This window comes from Manacus vitellinus, unplaced genomic scaffold (assembly GCF_001715985.3).
Source record: "Manacus vitellinus isolate BGI_N305 unplaced genomic scaffold, ASM171598v3 scaffold_25_pilon, whole genome shotgun sequence".
NCBI lineage: Eukaryota > Metazoa > Chordata > Aves > Passeriformes > Pipridae > Manacus > Manacus vitellinus.
Genome location: NW_021939882.1, coordinates 9,183,713 through 9,202,395, shown reverse-complemented (window position 1 = coordinate 9,202,395; position 18,683 = coordinate 9,183,713). Strand labels below are relative to the sequence as shown.

Sequence of the window (18,683 nt, the reverse complement as noted above, 5' to 3'; positions counted from 1 at the left end):
GGTGAGACACTAACAGAGCAAAGCACAGTCACCATTCAAGTGGCTGTTAGGAATTTTTGCCACAGGTTCCCTTGGAGGGACAGCAAGCAAGGCAGACCTCTGAACATTCCCTGAGTGCACAATGAGCACGAGTCACCCAGACATCACATTTCTTTCCAGTACAAGTAGAAAAACATAACCCACATAACCCACAAGCTATTGCTGATTCTCACCCAGGACATAACACATAACTCCAGTCACCAAGGAAAGGTGAACTGGAGTGCACATAAAGGAGAACTACAAAAAGAACAGGAGAGAGGAACACCTGTCTCTTGAGGGAAGATTTAAAAAATGTATTGCTCAGCTTTGTACAGTAATCTCAATAAAAAGGACCATAAAACTTCAAGAATTTTTCCCCCCATGAAGGAGAAAGAAACCTTTGATTTTTTTTGAACAGAGCTTGAAAAAAAAAATAAAAGATTTAAAATAAAAAATATTTTAAATAAAGATCAAGAAAACAACTGAATAACGTGGGCCACTGCAATGGCCCCCCACTGCAATAACGTGGGGAACTGGAGAGCTGCCAAATGTTGTTTTCTGTTGTGTATTAGTAACTAAAACATGCCAAGATTCATTTTCTGAGCTTGAGGACAAGTAGCCTGGCACCACAGAGCTACATTCTCCTGCATTTCCCCAAACAGGGCAGCCCTGTGTCCTCTGCCCACTGCAAACAGCCTCTCACCTATCCCAGATCATCCCAGATTCTCCTCCCTGGTGTTGTCTAGGGCAGCACTCACCAGCACAGATCAGAACCTCTCCTGGGGCACACTAACAGTCAGAACCAGGGACAAATGCTTAATTAAACTTCTGCTGAACCTATTTAGTTTCTTGGGAATCAGCAATTTCCCAACAACCCACAAGTGTGGGTGAGTGTTGGTTGCAGAGGTGACCAGGGGGCACTGGAACGGTGCAGGAATGCAGTCATGGGAAATCAGCTGATGAAAATAGGAACAAATGAATAAATGTGGAGCCCAGTTTAACTGGGTGCCCATCCAAAAGGGGACAGAGGCTTGAAATCCCTGCTTTGAAAGGGGTGAAGGAGGGAAGGTTTAAACCAAACCGAACTAAGGGAGGGGACGGGAGAGGGAAGATGAGAGAGAAGAGGGAAGAGGAGATTCTACCACTGGTAGGTCACCAACCTCTGCTTCACCAGTCCCTCTATAGGTGTCATTCAACAGCTTCAAGGATGGAACAAATAATATTATCTGGAGACAAGATGAAGTGGCATCTTTGGAAATGTGGAAACATTGAACTTGAAGCTTCGTAGAAAGTGGGACAGTACGAGGGGGAAAACAGGTCTGTGAAAGCAAGGAGGGTGCCTTGGGAAGGCAGAGATGAAATGCTCTGGGGTATGTTTGATGACATTATTTGACTGCACCACTGAAAGATGGGGATTAACTGGAGAGGTGCCTGTTCTCCAGAAAAGTGTTAGAACAAGGCAGGCAAAGAGTGTCACACAGCTCAGAAAGAGGGAACTTCAAACAGTCTCACACACAAGGTCTGAGGGAACCTTTGCTGTTTGCATTGATAAAATCTCAGTTTGATTACTCTCTCCAGCTTTAAGGAAATGTAGTCTTTTAAAACAGATGGGGACATTGTAGGAATGTCCAGAAAAATTCCATAGGATAAACTGAAATATTGGGGTTGTCTACCCTAAAGGAGAAGCCAGAAGGAAACAAGGCAGCAACTTTAAAATTTGTTTAAAAGCTGCTGGAAAAAAAGAAATAGAATAAATGATTCTTTACATCCCAAAAAATAATTGGCCTAAACTGAGGCAAGGAAGATTTGGTATGGATATTTGGAAAAAAACATAACTAGCAGCAAAGAAAGTTTAACACTGCAATAAGTTTCCCCTGTGCCAGCTGAGTCCCCTGTTGGGCAGCTCTGCTCAGGCTCTGCAGTAGCATTTTTGGGTCACACCAAGAGCCACTCTGGACACCTCTGCCTCACCACCCAAGGCTTGAAGCCAAAATAGCCAACATTCAGAACTGAAAAATCAGTTTATTGCTCTCTGTTAACACAGTCATTGCACGTTAGGAAGTGAAAAGGGTGTATTTAAAACTTCGTCTGTCCTTGTCCATGAAGTGCTCTCAAGGAATAGGTTTACATTGCCTAGAAAGTGTCAGTGCTTTTATGGTTTTAAGTCTGCCTTTCTATATTTTATCTGCCTCCTCATAGGACAGAAATTAAATTAAAATAGCAAACATTTACAGTTGATTTAAATGATGTCTTTTTTTAATTAGAACATAATCACACATTATATAAATAAGATAACATATACATAATATTATTTGATTGTATAATCCAGTATTTTAAAAAAAAACAAGCTTTCCCTGAAAGTGGACTTTTTTCCATTGTGGTGTAACCAACCTTTCATGGTTCATCTGGTGAGGCCTGTGACAAACTAGAACACACAAAGCCAGGGAAAAACTCTCAGAGGGATGTACAAGGACTCCAGCACTGCCCAAGACATCACACTCAACTTGCCATCAGTGAAAATGTGGCTATTCAGTCGGGGAATAAAGCTGAATGTGGATGGCCAAGAAGAGCAGGAGGTGCCATGTGATATAATCTTTAGGACTATCAGAAATAAAGAAATACTTTGATTAGACCTTAGCACTTCTTAATATTCTCATTCTAGGGTAGTCACCTTATCTAAATTCAGACAATAATCTCTTGGAGTCCAATCTAGACACTGAGAAAAGCAAGTAAAGCATTTTAAAATGCCTTATTAGTGTAAATAAAAACGAAGAAATTAGTTCTACCCTGGCTGAAACTGGGACAATAGGCTATAAAGAAAAGTGTGGAAAGACTAATAGTGGGGAGAATATTTGACTATGCTTGAAAGCTGTATACAGAAATGCAGGTCAGGTATAATTTCTTCATAAATTAGCTAAAGCACAAAATAATGAAAAGCAACTAGAAAAATCATTTTGATGAGCAAAACTACAATTCAAACCACTGTTTCCAGCCCCTTGATGAAAAAAAGTTGCTGAGATTCTACTTTAAGTGAGGATATCAACCTGGTAACTGGGAATAATAAGATAAAATCATATTCTTAAGGCATTTATTCTTATGCACTACTTACATGGTCTCAAACAACTGCATGTAGTGTTCATCCCCTCGTCCTCCTTCCACCTCATGATCCAACTTCAGAATGATTTCATTTTCAAACTGACAAAGAAAGAAAAAATCAAACCACTCAGCAGCTATCCAGAGGTCAAACACATTTCAACGTGGCATGGAAAATGTACCTCTGTGGATTTATGTCATATATTTGTACACATGAACACATTGAGAGGCACAGAGAAAGCATTAGTGGAGACCTACAGTGAAATAAAGCTCTCTTGCTTTACATCTAATTATCTAATTATTAACAGCTCGGTAAAAATGACAGCACGTTCTTCTTTCACACAAAATTTCACACAGTTGTCCTACATGAATAATTCTGTTTCTCCCTGGAGAATTTCTGTGTAATTGAGAGCTTTGGCAGACTGGGATGCAGATCATCCTGTCAGAGAACTGGGAACCTTTCACAGTTGAAAGAATTACTGTAGTATTTTATGTAAGGTACTTTCAGATAACTGCAATGTACGATTTTTTACCTTACTTTAATATATCCTCAGTGAAAAGTTCAGCCCAGGGTTACACAGATGGAAACAGTCCTTCCCCTTAGAACACCAAACAGGTCACACGTCTCCAGATGTGTTGTGGAAGGGACAACTCCTTCAGTTGTAAGCAAACATGACATTCTAACTGAAAACATGTTGCTACGTGCACTTCCTTCAGGCAGGTCATGATTAAAACCCTCCACCCAGAAAAATTCCTCAGCATTTTTCAAGAACAAAGGCCAAACATTCCCCATTGTTCTCCAGCATCCAACCCAGACCTACTGTCCATCCTGATGCTGCAAACTGCTCTTTTACAGAGCACCAAAGTGGGTGTCGCTCCTTCCAAGGAGCTCTGAAACAGCGTCTTGAGCAGCCAGACTTTGACACTCTTCACACACAGAGAGCAAAAGTCTGGGTGCAGAGGAGTTGGCAGAGTAGACACATTCCTCTCTTCTCTGGAAGGGGCAGGGAGGAAGGAGCAACTTCCACCGCTTCATATTCCTCAAACCGAGTCGAAACAACAAAACCAAAACCGCGGCACTGAACGCGCGGAAATAAAATTGTTCTTGTGATCGTAAGGCAGCCCCAGACTGATGAGCTTCAAACAGAGGGAGTCAAACACATCCAGGGGGGCAGTGTGACACGGGATCCTGGATCCCAGTTGTGCACACACCACACCATGGCACAGACAGGCCCCTTCTCCAGCCCAGCACCAGGGACAGCACAGCTTCAGGTGGGTGAGGAGGAGAGAACTGCTCATGAAAACGTGAGTAGTGCTGTTCTAGATGGACATGGAATGGTTCAAACCTTTGCTGAAGGGAAAAACTGAGAAAATACTTTGCTATTTATCACCCAGTGAGATGCCTCCATAGAAAAGGTCATTGCTGAGGGCGAATTTGAAGACCTGTAGAGTATGTACACGAGGAACATCAACAGCAGCACTGAGCAATCCAGCATTTGAGCAGAAATCAGCAGTAAATGTGGTGCACTGAACTCCCCACTGCTCCTTGAGAGACCTCATGACTTCAGATCTGAGTGTCCATTTAAGCACCACTTCCCATAATGCTCTCAGAGAAAACTGTAAATTGTTCAGTAGTAACATCAAGCCCATTTTCTGATTTGAGTAGAAGGACTTCTACATTAGCAATATTTCTTAATTATTTCTTATGGAAGTGTCAAATAAGAGAGGGCCTTATTTTTTCTGTAGAGCCCAAAAAGGATTTTTGGTTTGTTTTTCAACTCTTGGTGCTGTTACTTGCAGGTTTTGCTGCTCCAATATTAGTTCTGTCTCTGTAATTAGAATACAAATTAAAGACTGCCTGTGGAACAGTACATACTGTACTAATACTAGAGAATAAAGAGCTACCATTGAAAAATAGCTTAACAGGAAAAATAAAATTATTCTGTCTCGTGCAGACAGAAAAAGGGGTTTAAAGGGCTCTGAATTAATTCCTATGTGTGAGCAGTATGTGTATTAGTGTTTATATATGTATTAGTAACGTGGGTAACATAAGTGCATGGCAATTTCAGGACAGGGAAATATTAAACAAAAACACCCAATCCATCCATTTTCTAGACCTGAAGCCTGTGGATTTACTGCAGTAAGACAGAAATCTGTGAATTTAGTGCAAGTCAAGCACCAGTTAAAAACTGTCCAGCTCTTAAATCCTTCCTAGTACTTATTCAGCAGGTAGAGAATTGATTACTTCTCGAAGAGGCAATAATTTTACTTTGCTGGATCTGAACAAAAAAACTCTTCCTAAGCATCTTTCCTGCAGTTTCTCAACAAACTGCAAAAAAAAAAAAAAAAAAAAAAAAAAGAATCAGTTGCTTGGATCAAAACAAGTAAAAAAAGCTGGCAGAAATATAGAATGGAGTTTTAGTGTTTCTCTGCCAAAATTAAGCCCTGGAATTAAACACTCCTCTAATTTAAACAGAGTGTGCCTAAGTGTCATTGGCACCAACTGAGCTTTAAACACACCTGCTTGTCTGTCTAATAGATCCAAGGAATCTGCAGAGCTCTGAGCACACCTCAATACCAAATCAAGAGCAAGTCCATGTTTTCCACATGGAAGCCACCAGGCCACACAAATTTGCTGCTGGGATGATCTCACGTCCTGCTGAAATCTTTCTGCATGACAAAGTTTCAAGAACTGGGAGCCAGAAATAAAGCTATTTACAGCAATGATAAGCCACAGGCACCGGGGGGGCTTGCTGAGGTAAAATTCTCATTTAGTAACTTTGTGAGAGCTCTGAGCTCAGAGGGACAGGGCACTGCACCAGGAGCACGAGGAATGAGCATCTGTCCTCCAACAAATCTGGGAGTCCCAGAACACCCCCTCAGCCAGCACTGTTTCCTGACAGTCCCACAGCAGTCAGGAAGGAAAGCAAACACACAAAACTTCCCCAGATGGCTCCAGCAACTGGCAGAAAACAGAGACATCCTCAACTGAAAAACCCAAACACAAACAGAGAGACTTATTTGAACAAGAATATAAACACGGATGAATTAATCTCTTCTAAGCCAAGTTAAATCTGTAACTTAACTCAAATCCTTGTTTATTTCAATGATATTTTCATTTACTCTGCAAAGAGCTAATTTTTTTTTAAGTTTGATTTTTGTTTGTTTGCTTGTTTGTTTGTTTGTTTGTTTTAAAGCAATCATTTTAAAGCTCTTGGCCTCAGATTGCATTTAGAACAAAGAGCACGAGGTTGCTTGATGAGATGTGTTTTGCTTTCTGAAGCCTTAATAAAATGCACACCCTGATCCTTCCAGGAAAGGTGGGTCACCAACATTTGGAGGATGGGACTCCTTTAGCACCACGTGTCCAACACACGAACAATGAAGGAGAAAGGGATATATTTGCAGGACTAATTCTATCCACAGACACAGAAAATAACTTGGATAAACTGCCTTTCCAAGATTCCTCACTCTCTGAGCTCATGACAGACAGAGCCTTGATGGCTAAAATTAGTAGGTAATAATGACTCCCTCCCTACATCTTCAATTAAAGTTAAAATTACATACTTACATAACACTGCTTGGAGTGAATGGGAGCTACATGTGCAAAGCAGAAGAAGGGATTGAAAGAAAATGTCTGACTGTGTCAAACACCTACGTATGGATTCTGACCTGTTAAATATATTTGTATAACATGTCATTCCTGAGATAACCACAGGTGGAATTTTGCTTTTCTCTCTGTTCCCCCCCAAAAAATAAAGCCCTGTTTCTGGTGCTGGCCCAGCACAGCCCCATGAAACATTAACAGAAACAGTCATTTTGGGAAAGGTTATTAAATCATGTGGGAGGCACCAGACAAGCTCTGGTTCCAGTGCTGGTACAGGCTCAGCTCATAAAGATGTTTCTGTTTGTGAAATTTTTTCCCCCTCTCTCTCATTAGAGAAGATTAGATTAGATATAAATTATTTATTTTTAAAGTTCTGCAAAATTGTGTTTTAACTGAATGTCATTCTGGGCTCCTGAGTGCCACAGGCACTCTGCAAATGACATGTTGTCGTTCTCAAAATTTTACACTAAAGCTTTCAAGAAATATCCTTTGTGCTCTAAATGTCAATTTGCATATACAAATTGTGCACTAGGAAAAGCTAGAGTTTGTGTGTTTGTGCATCCAATAATCATCCATTCATATTAATTCTTTTCTCATTTTAATGAAGATAACAAGAATTTTAAACCATAAATCTTAATGTGCTTTTCCTTTAAAATATATGTTTTTAAAAACTTACCAGAAGGGCTAAACTTACAGAGTCAAGTTTATTTATCTTAATTATCTCATCCATGGGAAAGGAGAGAATAAAACTCACCACTCCTGGCCAGTAAATGATTTGCAATTCCTAAAGCAGAACATTAGAAGCTAATGAGATTATGAAATAGTTAATGATAAAAACTATCTCTTTGCTCTCAAACTGCAGTAAAATGCCCTTGTTCCTTGGCACTGTAAAATACCACCTGAAAACTTATTTCTATTGGCCTGAGAGGTGATTTAAGGGTCACTGAAGTGTCTGGCACCTCCCAGGCTCCCAAGCTGCTGCTCCTGTTAATGGGGCAGTTTGACTGATGAGTTCCCGGGATTTCTGCTCTGCACAGATCCCTGGGTCTCTCCCAGGGGATGAGGTATAAGCCACGAGCAGGAAAACATTTCTAAGGCAGCAAATACAGGACTACCAGGACACGGAGGGAACAGATGCACAGAGGCAAAGTGGTTTTTAATCTTGGCTTTGAACCAAAAGCTTTGCGCTGTGGAACACGGACCAAAATGGAAATTCCATCTGCTCATTTGTTCCACACTCGGCTGACACAGAAATGCCCCGAATGATTTAAAGCATTAAACATAGCTGGGTACACGAGATATTTATATTTACATGTGTCTGAAATGATGCCTTTTTGTTTGTCACTTACCCTTACACAGGCTGGTTTGAGTTGATTATTTGCGTAACTACAAAGCCTGAATATTCAGTGGAAAATGTACTGGGAAAATTTACTCTGCAAGCACAGAATAAGGTGAGTCCGTGGCCAAAGAGCCTGATGAGAATGGAAATGTCAGATAGGGAAGAAACCAATGGGTACTCACTGCCCAGGTAGGCACAGCAAGCAATGACAGGAGATTTAGATTAAAATTCCAAGTGCCCTCTCCCACCATCCCTATTTCTATTCCATCAATCAGAAATATTTCACACTTGTGATTTAAACATTCTTTTTTCTTTTCAAAATGACTGCAGAGAACACTTCAGGAGTGTCAGTTCTTCACAGTGGTTATTTTTCTCACAATAAATACTTAGAAAAATTAGAGTTCCCTGGGAAATGTGATAATATGGAATTAATTATTCATTGCTGCTTCTGTGACATATGCTGTACTAAATACTGAACATTTTGGCTTATCAATATCTCACAAGGAAGGGGCATAAGGAAAAATTTAGATTATAGAGGATCCCCAGAGGTCATTTAATTCTACCTCCTACTTAACAAGTGTAAGTCTTGTTGCTCAGAAGCTTTTTCAGTAAAACTCTGAAAATTTGGATTAAGATCCTGCAACCTCTCTGGGCCCCTATTGCAGTGTCTTATTGCTGTCATTGCAACAAAAGTTATACTTGAGTCCAAGTAAATCACTGTGGAGAGCCCACACTTGCTGCACAAAGCCATTCCTTTGGTGCTTAATACTCAGGATTTGACTTTCTGGGAGCAGAAAAGCCCACATGACACACATTTAACCAGAAATACCGAGCACAGGATATTTTAATGCCTTTTCACACAGAGTGTTTTTTAATTACCTTCTTGAATTCTGCTGTCCTCTGATATTCACACAGCATCATGTCAAAGAAAATCGGGATCGTGGCCTTTCGGAGTTCGACTTCTGGAATAAGAGTCATTTCCAAGATGGGCCCAACCATCCCAGGAATAAAGCAGATTTTGTTCTGGCCTGAAGCAAAACCACACATTGGATATTTGAGGTGAAAAGAAATACTTTTAGGAAAGCATGTAGGACATGCAATCATTTAAAGCACTGTCTAAGCCACTTGTGTTGGTGAAGTCTTACAGCTCAGTCACTCCTGCCTGCTCCTTCTCAAAGGCTGGGAGGGTGTGAATGGACACTGTCTCCTTCCAGAGGGGCAGAATTCAGTGCCAGGAATGGGCATGTACACCAGCTGAGTTGACATTTTTCAGTGAACACTTCAGTTTTTCAGCTTTTGACATCTCCTTATAAATATTTAGAGTAGAAAGCAATAAATAAACCTGAGGACTCCCCAAATTCTATCAGTAGGAAAGAGCCACACAGTAATGGTACACTCTGTAACCTTTCTGGCTTATGAAGGAGAAAACCATTACTTGCTTTCACTTCTGAATAACATCAGACATTGCAACCAATAAACCAAACCAAGCAATGCATCAAAATTGCAGTAAATAGAAGTGATCAGCCACAAGATTGCCTGGAAACTTGTCAATTCAAGTGTATCTTTATTTCTGAAACCAGATGACAATCACCTGCTGTTAGGCCAGCTTGGAACTGTGAGATTTTAAAAAGCACAAGTCATTAGTTCTTAGCAATTCCATTGGAGAACTCTCCCAGTTTTCCTTTGTGCTCCACAATTCAGTAGTGTACAGGTTGGGCTGGTCCAGCTTTTTCTGTGGCTTTTACAGAAACTAATTGAGGTTAACCAGGCTCAGAAGGTCTGACCACTCCCACATGTAAGCAGGACCAGCCCCCACATTTTTTTGGGGTCGGTTTGGGGTTGGGCTCTTGATTCTTGAGAGTCCTTTCCCCTTTGGCTACAGGTGACAGATCCCTCCAGCACTCAGAGATGAGGCTCTTCCCACCCCTCCTGAGCCAGACTCGCAGCCTGACTCATCCCAGGGCACTTCAAAGAACAACAGACTCATTTTCTCCTGGCTTCAAGAAGGCTTTTCCTATTAAGTAAAACCAAGAGATTTACTTTCTACTAAACCATAACTGTTCTTCCCTTCTGGCTCCACACTCCAGGGTCTCTGCCAGTGCTCCCTAGCAGGGTGGGCTCACCCTCCATATGCTTGCCCAGACCACTCAGCATTTGCCCCCTTGTCCCACAGCTGCTTCCTTGTAATTTATTTCTTTGGCACTGTGTACATGGAGCAAGGTGTCATTTAAATTGACCACATCAGCCATCAACACCATTTCTTGCTGTTCATCCAGCAGGAAGAAATGTCCTACCCCACGCTGGTATCTGAATATTTCCTTCAGATAATGACTGAACAGTCCTTGAAGTTGTACCCATTATACTCCCAACCCTCATTTGCCACCTGCAGTCATCAACTCCTAAACCCCCACGGAATTCTCTTGTAGCACAACTGTGGGATCAGCTGCCAAAAAACACCCAAATCTGCAAAAAAACCTCAGCCAGGTCCAAGATGTTCTTGAAACTCTGCTCTGGTGTGGAGCAGAGCAGCAGCAAACTCAATAACCTGTGCAAGAACGTCAATACTGCCTGAAGCTTCTCGGGAGATAAATATATTCTCATAAACAATTGTGACAAGGCTTGTTCCATAACTGAGTATTCTGAGTCTGATGTTCCTCTCTCGTGAGTGCCACATTGATTTTCCACACAATTGCCACACAAAAGTTTTCCAGGATAAAACAAATATTCTACAGAAGTTCAGTTAATAAGAAACGATCCCAGAGGAGTTAATGAGAAACTCTCAAAGGAGGAGCAGCAGAATGTGGCTGGACAGGAAACATAAAAACACTTTGGAGTTTTAATCTAAACAGGTTCCAAGTCTGAATCCCCTAAATTCGGGAACTGTAGGTTCAGGCTGAGCAAGAACCTTCCCAGGGAAAATCTATCCAGTCTCAATTTCCACAAAATAAGGTTTCTGAAGTCTGATTTCAGCCACGCTTGAAATCTGAGAGAAGGTTGTTCTCTGACAGATAAAAAACTGGCAGTAGTCAAATGGTCTGTCATGACAGTTCCAAGCTTAATCACAGGAGTGAAAACATATGTTAACTTCAAACAGCAGAAGTATTTACAAAAGCACTTCATTTTTCAATAAATCAAGAAATCTGACACAGATTCAGTGGTCCAAGTACTCACCAAGTTTGTACCACATGTCACGGATGGCAAAGCCAATTAAACGCCTCATATCTCCATATCTAGGAAAAAAGAAATACAAAAGGTACTTTTATCATTACCTTTCTTATCATCTTACTACAAAATTAAAGATATAAATTAAATACACATTTTTGCTTACTTGTTCTGGATTTTGTTGTATTTTGCATGGGAGAAGTTTTCCAGTTGCAGTGAATCTTGGGTAATAAAAGCCACAGCCAAATGAAAGTAGTTGTTCCACAGCTGTAAATTGAATATAAGGAAATTATAATAATTTTGAGGAAAGCAGGAATAATATTAAATGATGCATAATGCAGGATAATTTATGAAACCAAACTATGCAAGCAATATGAGATTTCTATATTGTGCAAAGATGCACATCATTAGTATTATGCAATTAGCAGAAAAGCAAGAAAGATGAATTTTAATAACCACTACTACACATTTGCTTTTAATAACAGAGCAGCTGAATAAATATTGCTAAAAAAAGATCCACAGGAGATTCATTAGCCAACAACATTAAACCTTGAACCAAGGCAGGACTGGGGAGACACATTAACACTGGTGAATCTTAACTTGGAGCTAAAGGCACCACTGCAATTACACTGCATTTGAGCACCACTTCAAAAAGCATCTACTGTCTCCTCTTTGGATTCTAATTCAACCAGCATTTGTATGAAATTCCAATATGATTTGTGAAGAGCTCTCTACATGAAAGAAGGACAAAATACATCCCTAAATGACTACTGATGTCGTGTGCTTGGAGAAGATGAAACCCTTCCTCACTTCCAATGCAGAACCCTTCATTCCTCAAAGCAAATTACTTGTTCTCCAGACAATCAAAGCATTTCTCACATGCTAAAGATGGAATGGGAAAAGAGAAACTTCACTAGGAAACATGAATTTAAGGAAAGAAATACTATTTTCAAAAGCTTCTAAGCAGTCAGCAACAGCTTCAGACACTTAAAGACATGGCTCTACCTGAATAATAGTGGTAGGTGTCATAGAGAGACAGAAAGGCAATGGTAAATATATTTAGTGGTAATTTAAAGGATTGAAACAAAACTTGTAACAGAGCTCTTCATTTTGTATGGTGTAACACAACCCTGGGTTGGGAACCCACACTGGAAATATGATGTTCCATCAAAAACAGGAGTGACCTTTGTCCTTTATAGCCTGGAAAACTCCAGTGTGCAAATAACCAGGAAAAACAGAGACTGACACACAAAACCACACATGGAACCACAGACATTTCCTAAAGGAATTATTGTCTATGATGTGTATTTTATTCCTCCCTCTGAGGTCCAACCAAAGCTCTCCCAAACAGAGCTGATCATTTCAAAGCTGGCCCTGCTGCAAACACACCAACTCAATACCATCCTCATTCAGGGCCTTTTGCATCAGGATAAATGTTATTTATGCACTGAAAGGCCTCCTTTACTCTCTTACCAAATATTTTAAATTATTATTTTGACCAGTGTAGAGTTTTCAGCCCCTGAGAAGCTGTGTTTTTTGAGGTGCAGGGCACTCACTTGGCATGTGTCAATTATCATTTATATTTCATCATCATCATCAATAATAATAAAATGGAAAATTTCTCAAATCATTCTAGATTACAGAGAGAAAAATGAAACCTTATTACTAAAGATACTGGTCTATTTATTCACTTAATAGCTCCAAGTACAGTGCCACCTTTGTCAGAGACACACACTATAAACTCAATAACCTGGTTTATAAAATATATTTCCTTTTGTCCTCAGAGTACCCCAAAATGGCTGAAAAAAAGGATCCTTTGTATTTCAATAGCATGTTCAAATTAAGGACTTGCAAGCTTTGAAGTACCAGAACTGACCTTAGAACTCGGTGAGGCCAAGTAGTCTCTCAGAGGTAAAACCAGATAGAAACAGATTTTAAAAATGTAAAAAAGTATCCTTACAAGACCCATTTTGTTCTCCCTTAAGCCCACACTAACATTCCAAGATGTTTTGGACATGTGCTCAATTGGAAAATGTGGAATTGATTTAGTAAGAAATTTCCAGGCATCTCACAAAGAGGAGGTTTGGTAATTATCCTGAAAAATCATCCCTCAATAAATGCTGCTGCCTCCTACTTCACACACCTCTGAAACCAAGACTTTAAGGCCACCCTGAAGCCATTGCCCTACAGATATCTTTGCCCAGGGGCTTTTTTTTTTTTTTGGTAATTAGGAGAAACATGAATTCTTTGTAAGCCTTTTGAATTTCTGACAAATCACTGTAGGTGCAAAGGAAACTCAAGCATATCCTAAAAACAGACAAGATGACAGTTTGGGGTTTTTTTTTTCTTGAAATATTATAGTGAAAGCAAGCTCAGCCCCTGGAGACCAGCAGCCATAACACATTTCAGCTGGATATTGGGTTCATTAGATTGATTCTGGAGAAAAATGACACTTGTAAACTTTCTACAAGTGTGCAGAATTGCAAAGCACGTGTAGTTAGCACAGCTATTGAGCAAGGTTAGCCAGAAACGACCTTTTGGAACTTCTGAACAGCATAAGAAATGATATTAAACTGATTTCTAGGATATGTGGCATCCTCAATATGTGAGGCCTTCACTTCAGGAATGATCTCTTTCATATACTGGAATACATTTAGTTGTGACTTAAAACTAAATAACTTAGAAGAAACAGCTATTTATTTTTACTATTTTTGTGAGCCTTTTGAGTTAGCCACTGCTTGTGTTTACTTACAGCTAAGATATACTAACATAAAAAAATAGAGAGTGGGAAATCAAATTTTAATTCGTAGTTAAGAAAATAAGCTTTGCACTATTCAGACCCTCTTTAGTCCAGTAGCAGCTTTTTAAAGAGGTATATTTAGGGAACTGTTGGAAGGTTTGTAGAGCTTTTATTCACAGAAGAATTGTGATTTTAAGTCTCCTGTGAAGACTGTGAGGGCACTACAATTCTTTACAAGGCTCTCCTTATTTACTCTAACGTTGTTTAGCCTACTCAGAGCCTCCAGCTATTTGACAAGTCATGAATAAAAGAGCATTAATGCATCCCCTTGAACTGCAAGGTGCAGTGTTGAACTACAACACCCCTGGTTGTTTGATAACACTTTGGAACACCCAGAACTGCCACGGGAAGGAGCTGGAATAAAAGCTGCACATTAAACTGCTGCTCTCCCATTTGAGAGAGGCACAGCACAGCTTAATAAAACTTTGACAGACACGTGTTCTTTAAAGGCTGTGTGATTCTGGCAGCCTGCACACAGTGATGTCCTTCAGACCTCTGATATCTGCTTGTAAAAATTACCAACCCATTGTTCAGGAAAAAGTGATCAAGAAAATCACTACAGAAATCATAGCTTATAAATCAGTTGTTAATAAACTGATAGAGCCTGAGAGAGATTACATCAAGGATCCGAGGGTTTCCAGCAGGGGTATTTACTAAAAACAAATGTTAAGTTTGTCAGGAGAAACATCTTTCCCTATGATTCAAAAATCTTAATTAACATTATACATATATACATATATATTTGCAAAGTCACCCATTTTGAAGGTATGAATTTTTTAATGAAATAAGTGAGGACAAAGCTCTACATTTCATACTTGGGAACAGTGTAACTGAGTGTGAACTGAATGTTTTACCTTTCTTTTTACTACTGTCTTTTAAACCCTTCCTGCGTAACCCCTCGTGTGGCTGCTCTGTAGCTGTTTGTGACCAAGGGGTTTTGTGTTGAGGACCAAGAGACCAACCCCAAACAGTTTGTAGTACAATGAGCCTGAACAATCATGTGCAGCACAGGGGAATCACCTAAAACAGATTGCAAGTTGTGAGATTAACTGTAAAATACGAACCCCAAGAAATCAAGAAGGCAAAGCCTTGAACTTTATAGTAAGAGTGCAACAGAATCACTTTTCAAACTATACCTTGTCAGTGTATTCTCTATCTATTTCTATAGTGACAAATCCTGAATCAAAAACTGTATTTACATTTTAATAACAACTTCACGAATGGGAAAACTACTGACATTTTTATCTAAAGGAAATCAAATGTGGTAAAATGCACGACCCAATGTTTAAGTTACAAGGAATGATTTTTGAACAACTTGATAAAAAAGTCTGAAACTTAATTAAAAATTGTTTCAGATGAAACTAATAAAAATAAAGAAATAAAGGTAGACTTTTCAGGGAAGACTACAAGTTAAAAATGAATTCTAGGTGCTAAATACTCCAGGAGTCAAACAAAGTTAAGCTTTTTTTGTCCTACATACTGACACTGTAAAGGCTCCATGCACTGTATCCAAGACTGACTTTCTGAGTGCACATGGTTGGCTAAGACAAAAAGTGAGTTTTCTGCTTGCCAGTCCTGACAGAATCATGGAACAAAATACTCTGTTTGGGTGCCTGATCATAAATAATCAAAACATGATTCCCATGTCCTATCAAAGGTGGCCTAATCCTGCCCCACTCAAACCAAGAGCCCACCTGGTGCTGATGCACAGGACCAGACAGGGCTCTGCAGACCTGCACATACCACCTGGACCCAGCTGAGAACCCTCAATACTTACCTGGACTTCAAAATTCATATTCTCCAAAAATTTCTGGTTCATCGTCTCTGCGAATTTGTTGATGGCTCTCAAGAACACCCTGGAAAAGCAAAGCAGTGATACAGACAAATGAGTGTAACCCCTGGGGGTCGATTCCAAACACAGGGGTTGTTGGTGGAAGCACATTTAGCACCCAAGTTCCCACATGGTGCCACTCTGTGCCACGGCACGGGATTTATAGCCTGTCACCCATACAGACAAAATGACACACAGTTGGCACAAAGTTTCTCTACCTCTCTTGCAGAAGTCAGACAATAGAATTTCTTCCCTCTGCTTCACACCACACTGCATTCCTGAGACAACAGAGCAGTTCTTTCAAACACATTGTTCTCTGCTGACAAAACCAAATCATTTACAAGGGTGTCGTTGCCTCCTCCCCGTGGGTTTGACAGCTCAAAGAGTTCCTGTGCTCACACGATTAGTTAGGAGCTGCCACTGCATTTTTCCCAATTTAAAGACATAAAGGGCAGCTTTTCAGCTTTCTCACAGGTGGTGAGGGCAGGATGACACCTCTGCCCACCTTCCTCCTCAGGTTGATTATAAAAACACATTCAAATCTCAGACAGTTATTTCCTCCAAGAGGAAGAGCATGATCATTACCCCTCTAGCACCTATTTAAGCTCTTGATTAATACAGCATGATTAAGCCATGCTTCTAAAGCTAATTTCTTTGTCTGACTCCCCACAGGACATTTGTAAAACAAAAATCAATTGTATCTCTAAATATTTATAAAGTTTATTTTAATAATTCAGTTGTTTTCAAATTTGTAAATTGACTGAAAGTGATCCATTTGCCTCTGCTTTGTAGCAGAGTACATTTTTTAAAACTATTAAGCAGAAATATTTCTATAGCAAACCCTGTGGGGGCAAACAGATGCAATCTGAAAGGTGAAGACAAGGAAAAAACAATCCTAAGTGTTAAAATACAGTGACTGGCTGTCAACTAGCCATTCTCAATCTGGAAAAAGATCTAATAACAGCCAGGTCCAGAAACCCACAAGTAACACCAGAGAAAACAATAATTCTATAATTAGAACTCAGAAAAAGATTAAGAGACTGCAGGATATCCATATGTTATTGTCAAAGGAATGCTGCGTCCTTGGGTCAGATTCTTTGTGGTGCCTCACCTCAAAAAGATAGACAGATACAAAAAGGAAGAAGAGAGAAGAAAACAAGCAAATAAATGTGGCACAGAAATGATCCAGCTCATTTAATGGGTTTCCTTAGTCAGGGGACACTTGGTGACTGAGGAGGGAGGTGGCAGGATCTATAAAATCGAAAGTGCTGTGGAGATGAGAGACTGAGCATTCCCAGCTTTCCCAGAGGAGCATCAGAGGGCACTGAACACAATTAGAATGTGCATTCAAAATCAGCAGAACCAAGGCTTATGCTCATCTTGCTCGACTCTGCAACTCATTGCTACAGGATGCTGTGAATGCCCAAATTTTATACTGGCTTAAAAGTGATTAAACACATCAAAGACAAAACTGAAGGGAGGATGATGGAATGCTGTTGGGTCACTGGGGGCTGGCAGAACACAGCAAACATGTTATTCCCTCCCAGCTCTGTTGTTATGCTCGTCCCTAGACAGCAGTCTCTGAGCCACTACAGAAACAGAACAGGCAGGGAAAGGAATTTTGGTCTCACCACACAAAAAAAAAATAATCTGAAGGCATAATTCAGTTTCTTAATGAGGGAGGTAAAGCAAAAGTTCAGCTTTTGGCAGGTTTATGCCAGGAAATCCCACTGAGCAATCACCCAGAGGAGCTCCCTGCTTCATTAGAGCATCAGACTGACCACAGTGAAACCCCTTGTTATGGGTGAGGTTCTCCAGGAGGAAAAAACTCCCTGCAAGAACTTAAAGATTTTCTTTTCATCCACCTAACATTCCTCTGTATTGCTGATGTGATCAAGGAAATAAAGGAATTCATACATGGTGTCACATCCTGCCAAGTCCTTTTTGTTCATGTGGCCAGAGGGACACACAGGGGCTGGCACTGGGAGGTTCCAGAGTTCCAAGGGTGCTGTGTCACTCCACTGCATCATCCCACACATCCAGCTCAGCTTCCTCTCAGTGGTCCAGGGCACACTGATCTCAACTCACACTAGCTCAGCTAATCCTGCCAGCTGAATTAAGGGGCTGATCTGTGAAAAGCCGTGTCACCAAATCACCTCAAGCTCAAGAAATCTGATTTTGCTCAATGCTGCCCTTGAAGGCTGTGACAGCTCTGCTAAACAACCTCTGTGCACTCATAAAACTGCCCTGTGCACCCCCTGCTCTTTCCCAGACTACTGAACCTCCTCTTCCACCTTTTAAGTGATCAGGTCTTATTGTGGAAAATGTGATTTCTGCTGCAAACTGCCCACAAGAAAATAAACACATTCTTTCCTAACACTCCACTCACATGGGTACATTTATCTCCTCAAAGCTGCCTGATGCTGGACACAAACAGCTTAAGATGTTGCAGGAAAAGGGGATTCTAAAAAGAGTGGTCTGCTTTAGGCAGCCCAAAAAACCACATGTTACTCTGTGTCATCATCCTCATCACTCTTCCCAACAGCAGTTTTAGGGCAAGGCTTTTTTAGGGGTGTGTCTTTCTTGTAGCACAACATTGCTCTGGATCCTTTAATTTACAAGTTCTTCAGCTCCAGCTGCTCAGAGAGGAGCATTTCTCTTCACTCACAAAGTCTTTGCTTGGAGTAGGAGGAGGGTCCTCCATTTCTGAGGGTTTTTTTTTACTTCCCAAATTCTGTGTGTTTTCACTATTCCAACACTTCTCGTGAAACATGTCACCTAAATATCCCATTTGGGAGACTCTGGGATGGTGCATTAAAAAAATCTCACACTT

At 40.4% G+C, this 18,683-nt stretch overlaps 1 protein-coding gene across 1 annotated transcript in view; it reads right to left on the bottom strand.

The window, feature by feature from the left end:
• DOCK2 (dedicator of cytokinesis 2) overlaps nt 1-18,683 on the bottom strand; it is a 175,459-nt gene that overhangs the window by 29,502 nt on the left and 127,274 nt on the right. Inside the window, exons 31-34 of the mRNA XM_029960275.1 lie at nt 11,386-11,486; nt 11,229-11,287; nt 8,937-9,085; nt 3,128-3,213 (exon numbers count right to left, since the gene is read on the bottom strand). Coding sequence (XP_029816135.1) covers nt 3,128-3,213; nt 8,937-9,085; nt 11,229-11,287; nt 11,386-11,486 — 395 coding nt within the window. The remainder of the gene's footprint in view (nt 1-3,127; nt 3,214-8,936; nt 9,086-11,228; nt 11,288-11,385; nt 11,487-18,683) is intronic.